The sequence below is a fragment of the Vicugna pacos genome, chromosome 4 (assembly GCF_048564905.1).
Source record: "Vicugna pacos chromosome 4, VicPac4, whole genome shotgun sequence".
In the NCBI taxonomy this organism is placed as follows: domain Eukaryota; kingdom Metazoa; phylum Chordata; class Mammalia; order Artiodactyla; family Camelidae; genus Vicugna; species Vicugna pacos.
Genome location: NC_132990.1, coordinates 20,220,707 through 20,243,545, shown reverse-complemented (window position 1 = coordinate 20,243,545; position 22,839 = coordinate 20,220,707). Strand labels below are relative to the sequence as shown.

Below are 22,839 nucleotides of genomic sequence, written 5' to 3'. Positions count from 1 at the left end.
TGTGAAGGGATGGAAGTGCTTTTTGACCTCATCTGCCCTCCCTATAATAGCGCCTTCTCTTCTCCTGGTTAATGCCCCTAAATCCTCTCTTGGAATTTTTTTCTTTTTGAACAGAGACAGCCCAGTGGTCAAAGGCAACGCGCTGTTAGCCTTAAGCGGCCTTGCTGTTGTTGTATCCAAACATGAAGCCAGCCTCTCCTCGGACTCTGAGGGGGTCCTGGAGGTGAGTTAAGGGTGTCTAAACCAGTTGGGCTTTGGTTGTGTAACGTGTGAAAAGTGAGATGGCTCCTTAAGCCTGGCCCTGAATTTAGGAGGTGGCAGCCTGTGCTTGCAGCACCAAACTGTGCTAACCGAAGTGCCTTTACGCTGTAAGCCTAGTGTCCTCTAAAACACTTTGCTGCTTTTCTGTTTTGCTTTCTCCATCACAGTTAAGTGGTCATTTCCATTTGAAGGTACCAATTTTATGCAACAGGGGTTGTCTTTTCTGATTGCATCATGGTAACCAATCTTAGGAGGTTAACTAGGCTTACTGAAAGTGAACAATGCTGTCAAAAAATGATAAATAAGCAGTGTTTACTGACCGAAAAAAAAATGTACTTTGCATTTTAATTGTAGATGTCAATGACAAAGTGCCTATTCATTTTTGCAAGGCATTTATTTCTTAATTAAACATGTGGCGAGCTGGCCAATGTTCATTTCCAATGTACTTTTTCAGACAATTCATATCTGTCAAAATAAAAAGGCATGGATTTATTTTTCTTTTAAGCCCCATTATCTGGTAGCTATCATTATAGTCAAGTGGTTGAAAAACACAGGCTTTGGAGAAGGAGAGTCCTATATTTAAATCCTAATACTTGCACTTACTAGCTCCATGGATTACTGTTGGTACTTACCCTTTTGGAGCCTATTTCCCCGTCGGTAAAATGGGGATAACAAGACTTACCAGGTAGGCTTATTGTATAATGGATTAAATGAATTAGTATATGTAAGGCACAGTGGCCAGTAAATACTAAGCACTCAGTAAAGTAACCATTATCATCAGCACATGCTCTTCATCACTTCTTGCTGCAAAAATTGGACTTTATTCAGTGCTATTCAGCCTGTCTCTGTCCCCACAGAGTGTCTTATGGACCATTTGCACTCTTTTTTTGTTTTTTTCATGGTGGGGCTTTTTGGTTCTTTTTTGGTGGGTTCTTTTCTGGAAGGAAATGGACTTCCATTTTAATAAAAAAAAAGGAACTAGAAGAATAAGGAATCTGGAAGCCCATGGAATTGAAGGCAAAGCTTAAAAACCAGGTTAGGGGAAGAATAGGAACCAAGGCAAGTTGCGGAGTCCGGGCATAGGCACTGACGACCCAAGTCAGCAGACCACCCCTACTGCGGTGGGTCAGCTCCAGTCGATTACTGTCCCTGCATCTTTCACTTAAGATTCAGAATCCCATGGGTTCCGTGCCTGCACCTTGGGCAGGGTAGAACAGGTAGCTTGATTGAGCATTTAACCAAGTTTCAAATGGTGGAAGAGGGAAGTCCCCAAAAGGTGCTCTTACCAGAAAACAGGAGAATAATGCTACAGATGTATTACATATGGGGAAGGGAAGGAGGCCAAGGGATTATTGCATGGAGAATAAAAATGTAGTTAGTTATCATAAGAAAATTTAACTTTGATTAAGCCCAGAATCTTATTTTAAAAATGAGAAAGATAAACATTTTTTAGAGAGGAAATGTTTCATATCCTTGAAAGAGCCATGGAATACTTGAACAGAGGCAGCACGCTAAGTAGATGGACAACCTAAAAAGTAAACACGCCTTCCTAGAACCCCTTCCCTTTGGTGTCACTTGTGTAGGTAATTCGCCCCAGTCACAGCTTGAGGTCTAGCTCAGGGCTTGAGCTCCAGGTGCTTCTGTTCTTTATTCCCCCACCCTCTGTCCTGTGCTGTAACACATCATGCACGAAACACTGAGAAGCCACACAGCCCCAGAGATGGAGCTTTGCTTTCATTCCTGATGACCTTGCCTTTGGCTATTACTCAGTATAAACTCAAGACCTCATTGTTTGATTAAAGTTTTCAAACTTCATTCAAATCTGCATTTAACTCACAACTAAAGATCTTAAGAAGAAAGCCTTGTTTGAGTCAAGGAATTAATTTCAAGGATTCTCAACACTGCATTGACCTTTATAGTTTGTACCACTGTGTGTTACCATGTGAGTTAATGAATTTTTATTTTATTTAGGGGGAGGTAATTAGGTTTATTTATTTATTGCTTTGTTTTTTTTTTAAACAGAGGTACTGGAGATTGAACTTAGGACCTCATGCATGCTAAGCACATGCTCTACCACTGAGCTATAGCCTCTTCCCCCAGTGAATGTTTTTGGACATCCATGGTCATGAACGATTTTTTTAAAACCAAGTTCTCTTTTGACTGAGTTGGGTTTTGTTATTGTTTTACTTTTTGCATTCTCTTTCCTCTTCTTTTCCAAACCAAAGATCATTTATATTTTCATACTTACTTAGCCAAGCAAATGTTGTGATGATTGTTCAATGATAAATATAGTGATAGTAAGCAGAAATGTTAGAGATGGTGATCAAAATTTTGTAGGCTGCTTTATTGAAATGACAGTCAGAAATGAGAAACTTTGAGTTGCTTTCTCTGCATATCTCTCCTTGTAACCTCCATGTTATCCTCACTGAACATAGGAGAGCTCTGAGGAGCTCTCAGATGTGTTCTGTTTTGCAGCCCCCATCCTCTCACCTCTGCTAAGTCTTGGATGAAAGCTAAGTCTTATTCATGTTGGGGTGCAGGTGAGGATGTAGATTTGTCCAATACCTGTCTATTTCATGCAGTCCTGGCAGATGAAGTTTAGTTTTTGATAATAGTACTTCATTCTTTAATACAGAAAGGGGTTGTACCCTGGATCTAGAAATAATGTTTAACTTTTTTTTTTCTTTTTCCCAGTATCATTTCATGTTTTTCTTCATTTACAGGTTCAACCTAATTTCCTTTCAATGGAAGAGTGGATTTCTATGGTGTTTGATACTCTTCTGGTCATTGTAGATAGCCATTACCAACCCAGAGGACGACTTTTCTCCTGGTTCTATTATGTAAGTTGGGGAAATAAAAACTGATTAGAAAACTCAAGTATTGGTTCATATATCAGTTGTTCACGTGAAATCCATGATATAGTGTAAGTCTTAGCCTGAGCTACGCATTAGATATAAGTCTCAGGCTTGGCTGTATGTTAGAGTCACCTGGGGAACTTTAAATACACGTATATTGAAAAAACAAACACTGATGTGTAGGCCTCACCTCTGATTTAATTGCTCAGGGTTGGGCCTTGGGCATCCGCATTTTGGAACCTTTCTAAGTTATTCTAATGTAAAGTCAGCGTCAAAAGTTACGGCTGTAATAAAATAAACATTGGCTGAAGATGGAGGATCCTGAGTTTCTGGTCATAGTTTTTTTTGTTTTTTGTTTTTTTCTTTTTGGTTTTTTTTATTGATTTTTGATGGGAGGTAATCAGGTTTATTTATTTTAACGGAGGTACAGGGGATTGAACCCAGGACCTCGTGCATGTTAGATACACACTCTACCACCGAGCTATACCCTCCCCCCGGTCTTAGTTTTTTCATTTCAGAGTGTGTGATCATGGGCAATTCACATAATCTCTCTGGGCCTTTGTGTCATTTTTTTGTAAAATGAGGTGATTGAACAATATAATCTATAGTGAATGTAGCCCCAGCTTCGCCTCTTACTCGATTTGTGACTGTTGACCTGACACTTAACCTATCCCCCTATTTTCCCTACCTGTAAAATGAAGGTAGAAATTAATACTTTGCCAACTTTATAGAAGATTGTGAGGCTCAAATTATATAATCTATGAGAAAATATTGTGAAAATGTAAAATGCTCTATAAATACAAAGTAATATGGTTGCTCATAAAAAAGCACCTGTTCCTTAGTCATTCTCTTTCTTCATGCTTATATCCTAAGATTTGAAGCAAATTTGAAGAAGACACGTTTTTGGTTTAGGTTTCATTTCCCCTTTTTTGGCTGTAGTGCGTGCTTTATTTCTGCATCTGCATGAATTTATTTTGGTTCTGTTTTATCACTATCCATTGCTTAGGGAATTATAGTGATCATGGGACAATCAGCTGAGTGGCAGAGGATTATAGTTGATTTGAATAAAAATATAACACAGGTCCTGACTGTTGCTAAGATCATGAATTTAGCCTGAAACTTCATTTCCTTGGGTCTTCTTTGTACAACATTTTGTGTGCCTCTGTCCTCCTGCCCTTAGGAGGACCTGGTATGTATTCATTTGGGGCTGAGGGTCCGGAACTTGATTTTTGACTGTACTTGAGGACAAAACAATGACTTACCAGATAGTGCAGAATTAAATTGGAAGCTAGATTTTGCTCATAGAAGTAACTTCCTTTATGATTTGTTTTCTGTCACAAGTGTTCTTATTTCTGATGATGGATGAAAAACTTGTTAGCTTATATGGAGGTCTTTGTGGTAGCGATCTAGTTCAGGTAGTCGGCAGGACAGGATATTGTGTTAGATTCCTAATCATGCTGCTTAGTTCCTGCAAACCAGTAAAAATAATGTCTTTACTAACCAGCTCGGGGTCGCCTCTTACCTTTGTGATTCTTGCATTATTATGCTTTTTCAAAGCCCTGTGTCAAAAGCCACTTCCTTTATTTCCCTTGTCCTAGCAGCTGGGTCATTTTGATTAGTATTGTCATTATAATAGTGTTATATTAACTTAAAGAATACCTTAGCACATGTTTCCTTTTTATCCTTAAAGTACTAGAGTTAGCAAACGAGCATAGAATTAAAAACACTTCTTAATGTGTTTTGACTGCAAGGGACAACACAGCCTTTATGGTATGTCTGAAAATTTGAAGTGGATAATAGTGAGGAATGATAAATGGGCTTTCTTCCGCACTTGAGCCCTATTTATAAATGTATATAATGTCTGGTGGAGCTCTCTAACACGGGATTCTTATAGAAGCTGTTCATATTCAGCTGCCCTGTCATTTTATTAGGGCTGTTACTCATTCCTTTTCCCATAATTAATATAGGAGGGAGCATATAGAGCTCTCCGTTTCATTTTGAATAGCTGGTTATTGCTTTGTAACCAGAGGCTTTTAGGATTTCAACTTCCTTTTTAATTAAAAGGAATTAACCCCCTGTAGGAAATAATCCATCTACTGGGAAGCGTTCCCACCAAGAATTTTGGGAGATCTGCCAGTAGATCCCTGTGCTAAACTTACACTTATCCCTCCGTAACTAAACGTAAACTGCCCCCACCCCAACCCCTTTCCTTTCTCTCCCGGAAAACTTCTGCCTTTCTGGACATTTCTAATGTGGCTTGGTGGTTTCTCCAAGCTTGGATAGCTTCACTTGGGGTTTTTCATTATATGCACATGTGGGCTTTCAAAACACTGAAATCGTTTCAGGCTTTATTGTGAGGGAATTCACACCCTCTAAAAGGAGACACTTAGAATTTGTTTTTTCAAATTTCAAAGGATATTGTTAGTTAACTGATTGCTTGGTAGCAAATTATTTTACCAAGAGTGAAATGGTAACCTATAGACAGATACGGAAATAGATTTCTTTTTTAACTTTTTTTTTGGTTGACAGGGGTGGATCTAAAAGAAGCTTGTATTGTTGCATGGTGCTTTTGCGAGAGGTGTGCTTCCTTCATGTTTTAAACAAAAGGCCAACCCCCTGTTTTTTTTGTTTTTTTTTTCTTTGGCATGTCCTAGAAATCCTATTCCGGTGAAAGCACAGCTAGTGCCATTGCCCGTTCCACAGCCGCCACGGCTTTGTCTCTCCTTGTGCCAGTTTTCATTATCTCTTGCAAAGAGAAGGTTGAGGAAATCCTGAACATGCTGACTGCCAGGTTACCTGGGAAACCAAGTGCTGATGAGTCTCAAGCCGTGCAGATCCACATGGGCCTCGCTTTGGGGATGTTTCTCTCTCGCTTGTGTGAGGAGAAACTCAGGTACGGTTTATTAACATATTCCTGCTTTTCCTCTTTGTGACTTAGGTGAAGAATTTCTCTCTCTCTCTCTCTCTCTCTCATGCGCACGCACACCCTCCCCCCCCCCACACATACATTATATCTGAGCAATCTGTGGTGCTAAACTTTTTGAGATGGGCAAGTTGATCCTTTATTCTCCTTTATGAATGAATTCATCTTTCTAAAATACCATCACAGAGATAGTAATGTGATTGATTACCTGAAAATCATTTCATGCTTAGATAAAAGCCCTAGATACATTTGTGTAATAGATACAAGAAAAGTCTAATCATACGGTGCTATAAATTTTAAAAAGCTTCCTGGTTTATAAGGGTGAAAATAATTGCTTATTCTTTATTGCTATTACTGTAAAATGAGAGGAAAAGATTGGTGGATAGAGTGGTGTCCCTTATGCCTGAGGGTGCTGGGAATCACCGAATCACCTGAGAACTGCATGTACCCAGATTTAAATACTGCTTTTATCCGGTGCCCTGGCTACATTTTTGTAATCCTTAAAGAGTCTTAATCTGTGCATATTATACTGCATGCTTTATTTAGTTTGATTGCTCGTTTTTGGACTGCTAGCTTTACTCTTGAATGGAGCTAATAGAATATCAAAGACCCAGGTGGAAAATTCCACTAAATGGGAAAGTTTTCTTGTGCATAAATCTACTTTAGTTTTGTTGCTCATTATGTTTATTCTTTATTTTATAACAGATCTTAGAATTTTATATATCCAGGTTGATTGTGGTATGGTTCAACATGCATATTTGAGTATCATGAATATTTAGCTGTCACTGACTTGGAGTTTTAGCCCCATTTCTCTGCACTAGAAATAGGGATGGGGGAAGGCATCCTATTGTGATGTTAGATGTCCTTAAGCTTCCCTGTTCAGCAGAAACTGTCCACAGGCAAGAAGTGGTGCTGATGTGAATAAACTGAATGACATTATGCCATATTTAGATTTCTGTTTGAAACCAGTGGTTAAGTTTGCATATGTAATTTCCATAGTTTTGTGTAGATACCAATATGTGAAACCTTTATGAGAACTGCTATTGATCTAGGGAAATATTATATTTCAGATGATCATTTTCAGTTCTTGGAAACATTGGTCAGATGATTGGGAAGACTGGCTTAGTCTTTGAGATCATAAATGAAATGTTTCCAGAATATTTATTTCGTTCTGTTCGCCAGCATTAGTATACACAGACCTGGTTCTGGACACAAACAAAAAGCTGCCCTCTACATGTGAATTGACTGTAACGTATCTTGTGTGTGACAGAACACAAGTATTTTTAATGACTTTTAACTTGAAAGTGATTTTTCTCCTTTTGCTGCTTTGTTACAAATGGCAGTCTCTTCACCATCTGTGTTCATGCTCTTTCTTCAGTTTCTTTTCAAGCTACATGTTTTATAACTAGAAATGAGCCATGGCAATTTAACTCCAGGCAACTCATTTCATCCTATGCTGGCTCTGGCTCCCTTCTTCATTAGTTTAGGATGAGATGCTGCTGGTTTTAGGGCTTGACAAGCTTGTATTTGTAGTTCATTTAATTGTGCTACCTGGAGAAACCTACGGTGATTCACCTAAAGCATTTGTCCCCATTTCCTAGATTATCTTCTATCCCATCTATTCTGCTTGGCTGTGCACCTGCAGGAAACCTTGGGGGAAGCTGCCAGGAAGATCTTCCCAGGGCAGAGTGCCCTCAGAATAACTGCAAGCTTTACCTTTGCCCTAGTGATCCGGTATCTGATAGCGCTCTCCTCCTTATGCCTGCTGTATTCGTCCTGCAGCCATTAGTGTGATTATCCAGGGTTCCCACCTTCCTGATTTCTTGGAGCAGAGGAATCTGAAATATTTGCCTCTTGGTACTAATAAATATTTCACTAGATAATGACAGTGTCACCAGATAATGGCATTTTGGGGTAAAGTTTCTGTTTTTCTAAAATTAAAGTAAATGTTTTGAGGGCTATTGCCTCTGAGTAGTCAATAACATCAAATAAGTGGCCCCAAACGGCTCCTTAGGAGAACAGGATTAAGACAATATGTTGGTCTGCAGAATGAAAAATCACCTTATAGAAGAGAATTATGACAATCCGTCCTTTTTTTTTTTTTTGGCTAAGGCTTATGAAAAAGTCTCCTGAATTTAAATTCCCATCTAGAGTTTATATAGAAAAGCATCTTATTCCAAAGCTTGCTTCTGTTATAACTCCCAGAGGATACTCGTAGGATGTCTTCGGCATTTGTTTAGGATATTTAGGTATATTTTACTCCAGAGAACAACTATAATAGGACATATTTAGTTAAAGCTATTAAAGCTGTGTGTGCCTGTGTGTGCGTGTTTTCTCATTGCAAAATGTAATCCTTCACCTCAGGCAAAACCACTATGGTCTTGGTTGGAGAAGATATTATTTAAAGTGCTCTCTGGCTGGCTGGCATTCCTGGGGCTGCATTCCACTCAGCATGGTCTGAGGCAGTGGCAGGAGAGGTGACATATAGGGACCCCTTGATAATAAAGTGTCAGTGATGAAACCCACAACTCTGCCTGAAAAAACAGACACAGAGCTACCTTTTAAGTTTTATTTTCCCCTAGAAGTCAAAGTTCTCACCAAGACTATCACAAAAACCACATCAATTACTGTATAAAGGCAGAAAAAAATACAGGGCTGGGTTTTTTTTTCCTCCTTAAAATAAAAATAAAAAAAAAGAATAGAACTTAAAACCTCAACGTTTGAGACATGAAATCAGAACCAATAGTCTTCGCAAGAAAGATTTGGAATGATTATTGATAATATCAACTTAATAGGTTAGTAAATATTCTGAAGAAAATCACTGTAGCCTTCTTAGAAATATTTTTTTTTAGAATTCTGAGCTTGGTTTTAATTTTTCTGTGATTTAAAATTTTAATGAACTGAGAAAATGCAAAAGTAGCAGTTTTAGGGTTTATTGATTATAATGTTCAGAAACCCAATTATTGAATAAATTCTCTGACTGGTTTTCTCTGTCTACAAAATATGTGTGAATCATCAATACTGTTAATTGTTCCTTACATTTTTTTTAAAGAAATGCATTTTCAATAAAATATTGAGAGCAAAATATTACATAGTAAATACTTTTGGACAGTTGAATGATTTAAAATAATTCATTTTTCCCTCTTGGTCTTTACCCAGTGATGTATCTGGTCAACAGATGAACCTTCTGGTGATGAAGTCTTTGGATGCCCTAGAAAATTGCTGCTTTGACACTAGTCTTGAATACAAGTATGTTTATTCCATTTCCTCTCTGATGCTCACAGATTGGTTCTTTCTTGGCCATAAAGTTTGCATTCCATGGTGAAATATTTGTAGGATCGGATCTTGAATTCCTTTGCAAAGAGTTTTCAATAATAATAAAAAAATCTGTAATTAAAGCTTACTTGTTCTGAAAACCAAGTTTCAGAAATGGACAGTTTGTTCCCTTATAAAGCAACAAATTGCACTTTGCGGCTGCCACTGAGTTACCAATACCTTAGATTCTGTCTTGTACTTATCATATGAAGTGTCCTTCTGGGGACTTGTATGTATGACAACCTTTTTAAAGATCTGTTGAAACTATTCTTTGAATTTGATTTGACAAAAGGGACCTTTGACCCCTGATTTAGATTTCCCTCTGAAATCCACTGTCTGAGGAATCCAAATGGAAACAAACAGAGGTTATACCAGGCTTCCCAGCCTCCTCAAGTTCAGTAGATCCCTCTCCCCCCACAAACATCCTGCTTTTCAAACATTTTGTCTGTTAAACTAAATATCTTAAAATTTATCTTCTCATTCTGGTTATGAAAAAAACAAAAACAAAAACAAAAAAGAATAATCAGAAAAGAATACCTCAAAAAACTGTTAAACATACTAGTTTAGTGAGACACTGAATATTTCAATTTATCTATGTGGCTTATGTGAGAAAATATACTACTTTATTAGGTTTCATGAGACGCTGACTCCGCTGAGAACCTGCATTGTACCTTTTTGGACTTCCATGTTTTGGAACCTCAGTTTGAATCCTCTGGGGTTGAAGTCACTAGGAAACTCAACAGATTATAAGCAACGACCTCCAATTTATTAACTCATTTACTTTGTACTCTTATGGGCACTGGTTAAATATGAGTTAAATCAGTGTTCTCCCCTGCACCCCCCAAAAAAAGAAAAAAGAAAAAAAAATCAGTGTTTAAATTTCTGACCTTTGGGAACTTGGGATCTAAATTTACATTCACATCATCTAGCCTGTTAAGTTTAGGCTAACAAAAGAGCAAATGGCAAAATTACTGCAGATATCAAGTATTTCATCAAATAAAGTCAAATCTTTGCTTAGTAGGTGGTAGTTACAAGACCTTTCACATGCAGCCTAAGACTGGATAAGAACCCCTGACACCCACCCAGTTTATCACGGAACACTTTGAGATGAAATGACATGTTACAGGTTTGGCTTTGAATATGGGTAGAGGAAGAGTTTGGGGGCATGACTGAAGTCTCTTGAATTTAGAAAATGATTAATGGAAGGGATAGTCATGTAACTGTTTTTGGGGTCCGATAAAGACTTGCGATTTTTTAGCTTAATTCATGTATTGGTGGTGGTGCCTTTTACAACTAAGGAGTAAGACAAGTTTCTCTCCCTTCCCCTCTCCCCTCACCCCTCAACCCTCTCTCCTTTCTCCCACCTTCCCCCAGAGGAGTTTAGCATATCTGTAGCCCAGGGTATTATAAAGTTGGAGGAAAATTTGGATTAACATGCTGCAAACTTCCAGCCAGTTGGGACAATCAGGAATGACTCTCGTGTGTTATCTCCATTAGTTTGCAGGAAAGTTGTTTGAATGTAAGGAGGACTGTGGGGATAACTGAATTATCCACAGTATGGATATTAATGCATTTAAAAACTTCACAAGTCTAAGCATATTTAACTTTAAAATTAACTTTTTATATTAATAAGATTCTTATTTCTTCATTCTTACCTTCATTCTTGAGGCTTAACTCCTTAATGAACAACTGTATTTGGGAGAGAGAAAGGTGGGCCTATGTAGGGGATTAATCCTGCAGATCCAAGTAGAATAGGGTCCTCAGAAATTTCCTGTCCATTTAGTAAAATCTTGCTTGCCTTTCAGAGCCAATTAAAAGCTCAGGTCCTTCAAGAAACTCTCCCTCTATTCTCTCCAGACTCCTATTTTCCTGCAGTGGATGAAGCTTGGTGTTTTGTCCTTCCTAATGCTTTGTGGACATCAGTGCTTATGTGGTTCTGTCTTTGGTTTCAGGTCCCACTGATACTTACTGAGCAGCCCCATATTGTGTTGGGCCTCTTCACTTCTATTTTTCATGTAATTAAGCCCTGATTACAACCTAAATATTGATACTAAAGCAGGAATCAGCATCACTTCAGTTTCTAGATAAAGAAAGTCAGTCTCAAATGGGAAATTGATTCAAGGTCACAAAGTGGCAGAGCTAGAAGGGAAAGCTAGTCTGTCTGACTTCAAAGCCAGCTTTCTTTCTCTTGCATAGCACAGCGCAGAGAACACATTTCAATAGAAAGAAAGCAATTTGACACTTGACATTGTGGTGTTTATTATTTTCTTCTGACATGTGGATGTTGCTCACCATTAAAAACAACAACAAAAAAGAGATTCCAACTAGGCCCAGACCTGAATGCCTGGTTCATGGCATAAAGTATTCCACAGTCTAATGAGATTGCAGGAATCTGGGGCAGTCCTCCTTCATGAGAAATAGTGGAAGCGTTACCCAGAGGTAGTTAATAGATCTGGGAGCATGCTACCTCAAGTGATAGAATTCACCCAGAGCAAATTCACCACGCTTCCTTGATTTAATGGACATGTGCCTGCTGAGAGAACCAAGCACCTGGGCTGGTCGGTGTCTGTGGTCCTATCACTTACCTTTTGCTGCCATCTCGTGGTACTTATTGTGCCATTGCAGTCCTACTATTCCCTTATCATCAATGACCTGAGCGTTGGTTAATTACTATTGAGCTTTTACAAATACGATAACATTTGTATAGCGCTTTGTAAAGGGCAAAGCGCTATACGGATGTTAACTATTATTAGGACTAATTATTATGTGACCTAGTACTTAATCTGCAGAATAGCCTACAATAAGCTAGGGAATTGAAGATTCATCTCTGGTTAATTTTAGAAAAATATATCATGTCTCAGTTGATATAGCAACACACATATCAGAATTGCATAGCTTTTAAGTCTCAGAATTTTTTTTGCTGGCGGTATTTTAATACACTTGGATAAGAGATTCAAATAAATAATGACATAATGGGACATAACATTTTAAAACTCAAATTCTCTTTATCATTTGTCAGTATTCTTATAGAAGGTTTATATTAGCAATTCCAAAACCTCAAATTGTTTACCTAATATAATTCATTTCATCTGTTCAAGACACCAACACGTAACTCCTTTTTGTTTTCAGTGGACAGAAAGGTGTGAAAGCTATCTCAGTCCAGGTTATTCTTGGTTTAGGGCAAGCAGAACAGTGAAGGTAGAATGAGGTAAATGTGTAGAAATGCTAAACTAAGCATCTGGGAGAATCTTTAAGACTAAGGACAGAAAAATAAACACATTAAAATGTAGACGATTTGGAAATCAGAAGGAGACATCAGGGATAAAGTGTTAGGATTACACTTGGTGCAGGCTGGAACAAATTAGACAGAGTAGAAGGAAACAGATCAGAAGGTCAATAGATGCATACAGTCTAACATAGTTATATTGACACCCGTATGTATCTAGTTAGATTATACATTCATATAGCAGTCAGCTAACAACCATTGTAGCAATGAATAGAATCGTTAGTGAATGATGACCTTGCCCAAGAATAAGTCTGCTGTGATCATTTCTAGGTAAATGTGAACTAGTAACTGGGATGTCTTTTTCTAGACCTTTGTACCCATGTGTCTTCGGATGGTAAAAGAGGAGCTTCAGTCCAGGGGTAGAGATTTTTTTTGTGCCTAGAATAGCCAGAAAAGTAAGACTTAGACACCTGCCTATTTATTGAAAAAGATGAGCCCCAGTAGTCAAGTTAGCTTTGAGAAGAATCTTTTTTCCTTACAAACCTTAGTTTGGTGAAAAAATAGAAATTCAGTTTTCTTGATTGAATCTTGGGTAATATATTCAGAGAGTTTTACTAGTCATAAATTTTTCTTCCAACTGAACGTGAGAATTCTTTTTTTGTTTGTTTTTTTCCCTCCGCTATAGATCTTATCTCCACTTTAGACTTTCTTGAAATTGCATTTGGTCAGTTCTTCAGCATTCAGTAAATACTGACTGAATGTCCGTCCCTGTCCAGCAGTATACCAGGTGCCACAAATACTACAGTGAGGAAAAACAGAAAAGGTACCTATCTACCCATCCTCATGGAGCTTGCAGGCTAGTGAAGGATGTGGACAGTAGTCAAACAGTCTCCCAAGAAATCCTCATCAGAGTTCATCATTAACATTACCTAAAGGAAAAAAAAATTGAAGTAATTTAGTACCTGGTGCTATGGGAAAAATACTAAAGAGGTTCCCTGCTGGGCCAAGGAAGGTGTCCCTGAGGAAGTAACATTTGAAATCCTAAGCATAGGTAGCAGTTAAATAGTCAAAGAGGGAGCAAAAGTTAAAATTTTCAAAGTATTAATCACATTTGTTTAATCTTTGGTCTAATTTCAAGTTTTTATGTGCATCAATATAGAAAAATGGCCAAAAAAACTTTCCTGTAGATTCTAAATGAAAATGAAGACTTAAATCCATTCTAATCAAGAGCAGCCTTTCCTCTTTCAGAAATGTGATGTGTCTCAAAAGCATGCCGTGTTCAGATGTCAGATGCTGATTTAACCAGTTGAAATAGGCATTGTGCTAGTTGAGCTTGCTGTTAAATTCCTGTAAGCTGGCACAACAGTTCTGCCTGACTAATGATGGATTATTACTGCAATAGCTTCTTCACATAGGATTTTCTAATGCCAAGTTATTCTGCAAGGAAACCTAAAAAACCATGCTTGAGGCACATTGCCTTCTCATAGGCATTCCATCAAGGCCTCACGCAGGGCACCCGGAGGGGTCTGAGGTTTGGTAGTTGGAACAGAAAGCTGGAAACCAAAAAACCCCTGTCCCTGTGCTCTGCTGGAAACTCTCTGCATGACCTTAAGCAAGTCCTGTAGCCTCTCCATCCTTTTGGGTATCTCGTATCAGATGTGGAAGTTCCATTTGCACAGAGGTGTTGAGGGAAGTAACTAACATGTTCAGGAAATGATGTGAAGGTCTTGACACCAGCCAAGGAGGTAGATACTGTGTAAGAGCAAAATGCCATAACATACAGGCGTTGAAATATGTTACTGGAGAAAAGCCCCTGGAATGCCTTCTTAAGCAGCATATATCATGAGGAGAGGCAAGCCAAACAAGAGTGAGGATGTTTTCTGAAAAAAAATCAGCATTTTTCAAAAAAGTGAAAAATTACCCCCAAGCTGCATTATCTTATTATACTAACTAGAAGTTTTCTGGCAGAACAATTCTTTTCTTTAAATGGATATGTATTCTTTCAGGAGAATGGGAGCACAAAGCCCAAGATTCCAATTGAATTGTCACATGGGGTAACTTTTGACAAGCCTGTCATTTGTCCATTTTCTCTTCTGACCCAGTGGTACTTGGAGGGATCAGAGGGGAGAAGAGGATTAATGTCATTGTGCACCAACAAATACACAGTTGCTTTGAGAAAGAAATTCCACTTGTTGAAGTTGACTAGGAAACATGAAGCACTTAGCAGTACCTCGTAATCATGCCTTGCGTTCATCCCCCCTGTTATTAGTCAGATGTCCTCAGCGCATATCCTGAAATTTAGCCTTTTCTCTCCTTAGGCAGTTAATCATAGGGCACTCAACATGGTTGGGGGCGGGGGGCCAGTGGAGAGAGGACCAGGCATTTCTCTAAGTGCAGAGCTAGAGCTGGTTTGATTGCTCTGTATGCCTCCTTCTGTTTTCACTATTTCATGTATTTGTTTTCTCCCTTGGGTACACAGCATTAGCATGGGCCACAGACACCTGTCTTGTTACTAAGTTTTCCTTTTGTGGGGAAGGTGGGTATACTCGTGGGGGGTTTGTAGGGTACTCCTATACACCAGACAGCAGAATTAGAATCCAGCCATCTCATTTCCGGTTGTAGAGCCCTGTTAACTCCTATGTTAGGTGAAGAAGGATGGCATGGGTTTCCCGTGGTTTTCACTCCTCTTCTTTTTTGGCCTCCAAGCACGGGCTGTATATTGGGAGTTGGACTTGTCCTGTCCCTCATGAGCCACAGCAGCCAAACGGAGTCACGGGTTCACGTCGCAGCCTCGCTTCGGAAGCTCTCTGCGTACCTAGATGACAGTGGGAGCCAAAGCAGGACGTTTCAGGAGGTAGGAGACAAAGGTTGCAGTTGTCTTCCCTCTGCTGTCTTTTGTTTTCCCGTTGCTGCTTATTTTCTACTTCTCATATCTTGGTAACTCTGAAATTAAATTCTGCCTCAATTTCAACAGGGCTAAGGAGGAAATCTGAGTGGCAAACAACCTATATTAGATCCTAAGGTTTTCAAATGGTACAGCTGTTTAAATCAACTTAGACTTAAATGTGGCATGTAAGATAAGAGCCTTCAGTGACTACAAAAGCCAAACTCAGCATCACTAGAAGGCAGTTTCTAGGAAGAGCTGCCATTTCTGGAGGAAGGTTAAATGGAGATTTTTTTTTTAGAATTATGCCCAAGCCAAATATAACTTTAAGAAACAGCCAGGAATAAGCTTAAGAAACTGCGGATCGAAAAGGCATTTGATTTTTTTTTTAATGTCAGCTAGCATGAAAAATTATTGAGGAAATTCCCTTTACCACACTTAATGAAAAGATTTTTCTGTGATGGCGCTGAAAAAAGATGCAGAATTGCAGTTCTTGTGGCCCAGCCTGTGTATCGACGGTGCCGAGCGGGTCATCTGAGGCATGTGTCTCTGCTGCCCCCAGGTGAAACCCTGTCGCCTGTGCTTTTTGGGAGAAGCCTGGGCCGACCTCTTGGCCTGGCCAGATTCCGCCTCTCATTAGAGCAGATCCTGTTTCCCCCCCCTGGCCTGCCCACGAGCTATTGATGAGCACATAATGGCTGCTGTGTTTCCCTGCTCGGCTCCTCTGCTGTCTGCAATAGGACTTGTTGAATCAGTAAATTTCTTTGGGGCACAGAGGGTTGAAGTTTTGTTCTAAGACATGCACCACATTTCCATTTTGAAAGCAGTGCAGAGTGCAATTTGAAAGTACATATTTTTTTTTTTGAAGCCGAAGGAGAAAATGTTGCAGTGGAGAACAATTTGATTAATAAATGAATGTAAAGTTTTTATAATTGATGCATCTGTCTGCCTTGATGTTTTGATTTAAAAGGCCTTGAGCAAGCAGTTTTGCTTTGTTTTTCTCCCCTCGGATTTTTGTTCTCCAACTTCTACCTTGAAACCGGTTCTTTTTTTCATGCCATATCAACCAGAGTTAGGAGGTGAAAATTTCTACTTTGTCTTAACAGCATCTTCGTAAGAGAGGGATTCATCATGAAAATGCAGGGTACCAGGGAGAGATGATTAACCTTGATTTGTTAAAAAAAAAAAAAAAAAGCTGGGAGCAAATAGATTGAGAGACTTGCCCAAAGTTTCTCAGCCAGCCATAGTCAACTTGGGGTCGACACCTGAGTGTTCTGTTTTTACTCCCAGTATTTTTTTAATTCATAATTTGTTCATATTCATTTATTTTTCATTTGCTTATTAAAATCACACCAGTGCTGTGAAGTAAGTAGTAGTATTTCTATTGTACACAATTTATGTGACTCTAAAACTGACATTCCTCATCCATTATGCTCCACTTCTTCTACTAGGGAATCTTAAAGTAGCAGTGTTTCAGTGCTTAGAATTTCCTCTCCTGTTTGGCCTTGGATTGGAGCACATGGCCATTAGTAGCGTCTACTAGTGAGAAGAATCTGCTTCTGTGGTGTATGGATGCTGTTTTCTGACATGAGGTGATGAGAGAACTCATTGATTTGGCGTCTAAAGACCCGGGCTTGAATCTCGCCTCTGTCACTTGCTAGCTATGTGTCACTCAGCCTCAAAGTCTCTACCCATAAACTTGGCAGAATGACACCCATCTCATAATATTGTTCTGAAATGTAATGTAAGTTAGGCTGCAGAACAATGGCCGGTCTGTGACAGGTATATTTGAATCCAGTCCTTATCCTAGGGATAAGTTTGTCAAAATATTTGTGTCAACTAAATCGTGTTCTTTTATTTTCCCACATGAAGAGACATTCTTCTGCAGTTTTTTTTTTTTTTTCCCAGGTCCTTGCCTATACCCTGAGCTGTGTGTGTACATCAGCATTCAGTGCCGGGATCATCGAGGCTGCGGAGGCTGAAGATATTATGAACAAGCTTCGACTATTAGTGGAGAACAACCAGCAGGTCAGAATGTGTGCCCTAGTTCTCTCTCTGTGGGTCTCAGCCTGCTGCAAAGTCCTGATTTTGGTTTACTCGATGAGACTATAGCAAGAGATTTTTTTGTGCCCAGAACTGAGGAACATCTAACTCTTCTCTCACAGGGATGGTCAGTGGCCACAGACATCTTTTTCTCTCTCTATCCCCTATAGATTTTTTTTTCTTTGATCTGAATACAAAAAGTCTTTTCTCTCTCTCCAACTATTGCTCCGTATTTATAAAATCTTAAAACACGTGGCCAGGGAATATAAGAGTCATGTAGAGCTAGAGACAAAACTTTGTAAAGATAAGAATATGTAGAGTAATCTGATAAAGTAAAACCTCAGCAAATTCAAGGCAGAGACTCTCAGCTCATGACTGAATATATGGGAGAATTTAGATACCTGCTGATTAAATGAAAGACCCTTACATTATTCCCTCTGAAATATTAGTCAGCCTTAAGGAAGGAAATTCTGACATACGCTATGACACAGATAACCTCGAGGACGTTATGCTAAGTGAATTAGGCCCATCACAAAAAGGCAAATTCGGTATGATTCTTCTCATATGAGGTGTTTAGAATAGTCAAAAGCATAGAGAAAGAAAGTAGAATGGTGGTTGCCAGGAGGTGGGGAAGCGGGAATGTGGAGTTATTGTTCAGTGGGTACGGAGTTTCAGTTTTGCAAGATGAAAAGATGCGGATGGTAGTGATGGTTGCACAATATAAATGTACTTCTTACCACTAAACTGTGCACTTAAAAATGGTTAAGATGGTAAATTTTATGTTATGTGTATTTTACTACAATTTTTAAAAACTGAAAAAAAAATGTTCCCTCTAATTACACATGCTCTAGAATTTCACCATTTGTATTTTGTTTGCTTGGTCATTTTTTTCCCTTCAGTTTCTCTAAAGTCTTAATACTGGCCATAGTGAGTTATTGCAGGATTCAGTTCAGGTTTTAAGCTTATGTTGTATTGTATTGTTACTATTTTATGGTTGTATGCCTGCTCACTTACATTCACAGTAGATTTTGCAAACACCAGAATGTACAAGTTTGCATGTGCTCATCACAGGACATTTGTTTGGGAGTTGACTGGGCTTGTGTGATTTAACTTGGTATTTTCACTTGTTGGAATTTGGATTTTTTTCCCAAGTCACTCAATAGTGCAGTATTCTCTACCTAAAATAAACCACTCACTGAAGCTGAATTCCTTGCAATTAGACTGAAGTTTCTGTTGCAAACTAAAGTCTAAATTTTAAAAATCTGCAAATCTCTGACTTGCAGACAGCTGTAGGAAAGGGAGTCCCTAGAGTGCTGATGTTGCTGTATATGAATGTTCCTGACCAGAGCCAGACTTCTTGTTTCTTACCTCTTGTTTTTATATATTTCTAATAGACTTCAGGTTTTGCCCTGGCGTTAGGAAACATCGTTCATGGTTTGTCTGTGTGTGGACATGGAAAAGCTGAAGACTTGGGCAACAGACTGCTCCCTGCTTGGATCAGAATTGTCCTAGCCCAGGTATAAGACACCTCCTGCATGTTATTTTATGCTTTTATAAAGGAGAAAGCACTATTTTATTGGACCATTTATAGGTGCTGCTAAGATATATATAGCTTAACTATAAAAGATTAGGCAATTTCAAATGAAAGAGACACATGTACTTTTAACGCCTTATCAATGATACATACTGTTAACCATTAGAGTTTTCTTTTTTTAAGCTAGCTATTTTGTCAGTGTTTTAATTGTAAAACAACACCGTGGTTTTGAAAAGTAAAAAACAACGAGAAGCCATCTATGATCTCACAACTCGAACCTGTTACTTTATTCAAAGTCCTCTGCCTTTGGTTCAGTGACACAGGTTGCATTGACCCTACAAATTTAGTACCATTTTGACCATTTGTTTCTCTGTGATACAGTTTTTATAGAATCCAAACCCAAGGACTGTTTCCCTCTTGACATATTCTGATTCTTTGTTTTCAGGGCTCTCCCACAATGCTTTGTTTGGCAGCTCTTCATGGCATGGTGGCCTTGGTAGGCTCTGAAGGGGAGATAATGCAGGTAAAAAAAGGGGGGGTTGGGGTGGAGGAAGAAACCTAAATGTGTACATAGTCACAACCAGAAGAGATACCCAGGATTTCAGTATGCTAAGGAAATGGTTACACTGGACTTTCTCCCGCCTTTATGTATGGAAAATTGCTCTGGCCAAGCATTCTTTCTATAGAGATTTGTTCCTCATTTTATTTGGTTTGTAGGAAATTAAACCTAGTCAACTTATATACTTTTCACAAAGTTCTCTGCCTGAGAGAAGTGATTAGGTCATAAGAAATTTCAGACATCATTCATAAGAAACTCCATTTTGCATCTGTAATGTTTAAGTTTATATCATGTAATTAGGCTTCCACTTTAAAATGTTTTCCACAGTGGACATATATTTGTGTAAACTTACAAATAATTCTAAGGAGTTCCTTTGTTCATACAGTGAAGGTTTGTTAAGTGACTGCTACTTGCCACACTGAACTGGTGCTAGGAAGTCAGTGATTAAATAAAACATGGGTTCTGCCCTCAGGGAGCTCAAAGCTTTTGTTTTTGAAATGTAAGGACATAGTGATAAAGTATTCCAATGCTTAGATGATGGTAGCTCATACACTGGGACATCATTATTTACTTTTTGTGGGGATGTGGGGCGGGTATTTCTCCTTTTCCCTTCAGCTGAAATCAGAAGCCATCCAGTCCTCTCATTTTCAAGGCAGACTTAACGAAGTCATCCGAACTTTAACTCAGGTGAGAAGACGAATTTAAAATCCTTCAGTAAGAAAACATACTCCCCTTTGTTGTCTTTTTCCTCTTTTATGGTACAAACTGTTAGACTTAGAAAATGGGAAGATCTCTGGTTATTCATGGTCAGTTCAAGGGGCATTTGAGAAAGGTTTATGGCCTTGCATTCGCTGACCAACATGCACTCTTCTGGAGAAAAAAGAAAATTGGCATTTTTGAGTTAATTTAAGTTGGCAGTGGTTTCCCTTAAAAATTAGAACCTGATCCTGCTGAGAACATCAGGCCCTCAAGACAAGGAAGAATGGAAGACAATCAAAGGGCAGGGTAGATACCTAAGTAGAATGGTCAAGAGGCAGTAGTTCAGATGTCACTGGATAAAGTATTTGGGTACATCCTTGTCAGCGCTATCCTTGCTAAAAAACAAATATGTTCATCTGCTGAGAATTTTATATTTTAAGATTTTTATTTAAAAAAATTAGGACATTCATTTCATAAACTTTGTAAGTACAGAATGAAAGAAGCTGAAAAAATATCACTGATGGTCCTCCCAGCCTGGGGCAGCTTCTGCTGATATTTGGTCATATTTCTTTTTAAAGTATTCTTATTTTCTTTGCATAGTTGTATTCTTATCATATATAGAACTTTGTATCCTAAGCTTTTCACTTGGCATACTTGTTTCCATTCTTACAAAATATAGCTGGTTATAATACCCACCACTTAAAGAAGTTGTAGTAATTCATGCCTTTAAAAGCCAATGTAAATCTCTGACCAGAAGAAACTCTCTTTTGCATATATGAATATGAATATTCTCAAAGAATTCCATTGAAACTTAAGCTGTTGTAACTTGGGGGAAAATCTGTAAATGATAAAACAGTAATAGAGCATTATTTAAAGAAGAGAACAAAATAGTATCTCCTTCCACTTTTAAAGTTACTTTAGTCTTAAGCGACTGTCACCTCTTTTTACTTTTTGAGTTTTCTTTTCCCATTTTTTGAAAATCATTTAGACCAGCCTGACTCAGTGAAACCACTAGTACCTATCATGACTGATAGATTTGATTCATTCATTCATTTATTCATTCAGCAACTGTTGATCACTTCTATGTCCCACGTTTAGTATACTGAACAGGTGCTAGTCCATCTTGTCATAGAACTTCTCATTACCAGCCAAGCCATCACCTCGTAAAAGATTAGTGACCTTCTCTGAGTGGCCTTTTCTTGAATGGAATTTGGATCTTGCCCTATCATTGAATTGTTACATTTCCTCCATAGGTCATCAGTGTGTCTGGGGTGATTGGTCTTCAGTCAAATGCAGTTTGGCTTCTAGGACATCTTCACCTGTCTACACTGTCCTCAAATCAAAGTAGAACCTCGGGTAAGATTGGAGTCATAGAACACTGGAGCTGGAAGGAGGGATTGCTGACATGGGGCCATGTGCTTTGTTAAGAGCGTTCATTTTCACAGCCACCCTCAGCAGTGGGTATTACTGTCCTCGTTTTACATCAGAGGAACATGGGCTGTGGAGAGGTCTCCTGACTTGCCCAGGGTCACATGGAAGTAAGTGGCAGACGTGAGGCTGGAACTCAGATCCATCAGCTGCCAAGCTCTCTTCACTCTTCCTTTGCCTTCCTTAGAGATCAGTTTAGACACTGAGTCTCACCCCATATTTTCCAAATGAAGAACCCAAGGCTCAAAAGGATTACTTGACATACAAGTTTAGTGAGAAATCCAGAAACTAGGTATCCAATCCTGGAAGCTTGGAACAGAGTTCTTTTTTATTTTATGAGATGTAATCATAGTTTGTATCATATTCATATTTCATTAAAAGACTCTTCATATGAGGCTGGAGTTCTTCTGGCCCTTGCTTTTGAGAAAGTAATGGGGTAAGTACTTTTAAAGATGTACAGCTTTTCGGCCTTGGAATTAAAATCCTAGGTCTTAACACAACAAGGCTTTTTCTATTTCCAGCTTTTTAACAAAAGCAATAAAAATGTTTGCAATTCCCATGTGCTTAATTTGTATTTGTACTTGGAGATTTTCTGGGGAAGGCATCACTGTAATGCACTGGGACCTATGTCTGCTCCTTGCTCTTTACTGAATTTTGACCACTGGCTCTCTTGGACCCAGGCCAGAGAGGTTTAGGTACCAAAGATGCCTCATTAAAACCTAGTTTCACATGTCCCCTGACAGACCACATTACTGTGAACATGGGCCAGTGTAATTACTGTCTCCCTCACTTTCAGTCACCCTTTAGCTACGGAAACAGGACATTGTTCCACAGCGTTCCCAACATCGTGAACTCTAGACAACTGGTAGCTGTCATATTAAAATTGGAAAAAGGAAAAAACACTTAGTCATATTAGAAACCCTCAGTAATGCTATTTTTGAAGGGCAGCACTCTCACAATGTCCTGCAAAAATGACATGTTTATGTCAGGCTTTTGCTTTTTTGACAAAGGGTTTTAATTGTTATAGGGAACCTGGTCTGGCCCACATGGACTCAAGTCACATTGTAGTGAATCATCCTACACCCAGGTTCTTTGGAGCCAAATGACTGTGT

The 22,839-nt window shown here is 38.8% G+C and overlaps 1 protein-coding gene across 5 annotated transcripts in view; it reads left to right on the top strand.

Annotated features, from left to right (window-relative positions):
- FOCAD (focadhesin) overlaps positions 1-22,839 on the top strand; it is a 235,946-nt gene that overhangs the window by 184,101 nt on the left and 29,006 nt on the right. For all 5 annotated transcript variants that reach the window (XM_006208259.4, XM_072959321.1, XM_072959322.1 and 2 more), the window contains 10 exons: positions 115-223; positions 2,985-3,101; positions 5,771-6,009; positions 9,199-9,288; positions 15,287-15,434; positions 17,373-17,492; positions 18,902-19,024; positions 19,487-19,564; positions 20,216-20,287; positions 21,553-21,655. In XM_006208259.4, the coding sequence (XP_006208321.2) occupies positions 115-223; positions 2,985-3,101; positions 5,771-6,009; positions 9,199-9,288; positions 15,287-15,434; positions 17,373-17,492; positions 18,902-19,024; positions 19,487-19,564; positions 20,216-20,287; positions 21,553-21,655 (1,199 nt within the window). The remainder of the gene's footprint in view (positions 1-114; positions 224-2,984; positions 3,102-5,770; positions 6,010-9,198; positions 9,289-15,286; positions 15,435-17,372; positions 17,493-18,901; positions 19,025-19,486; positions 19,565-20,215; positions 20,288-21,552; positions 21,656-22,839) is intronic.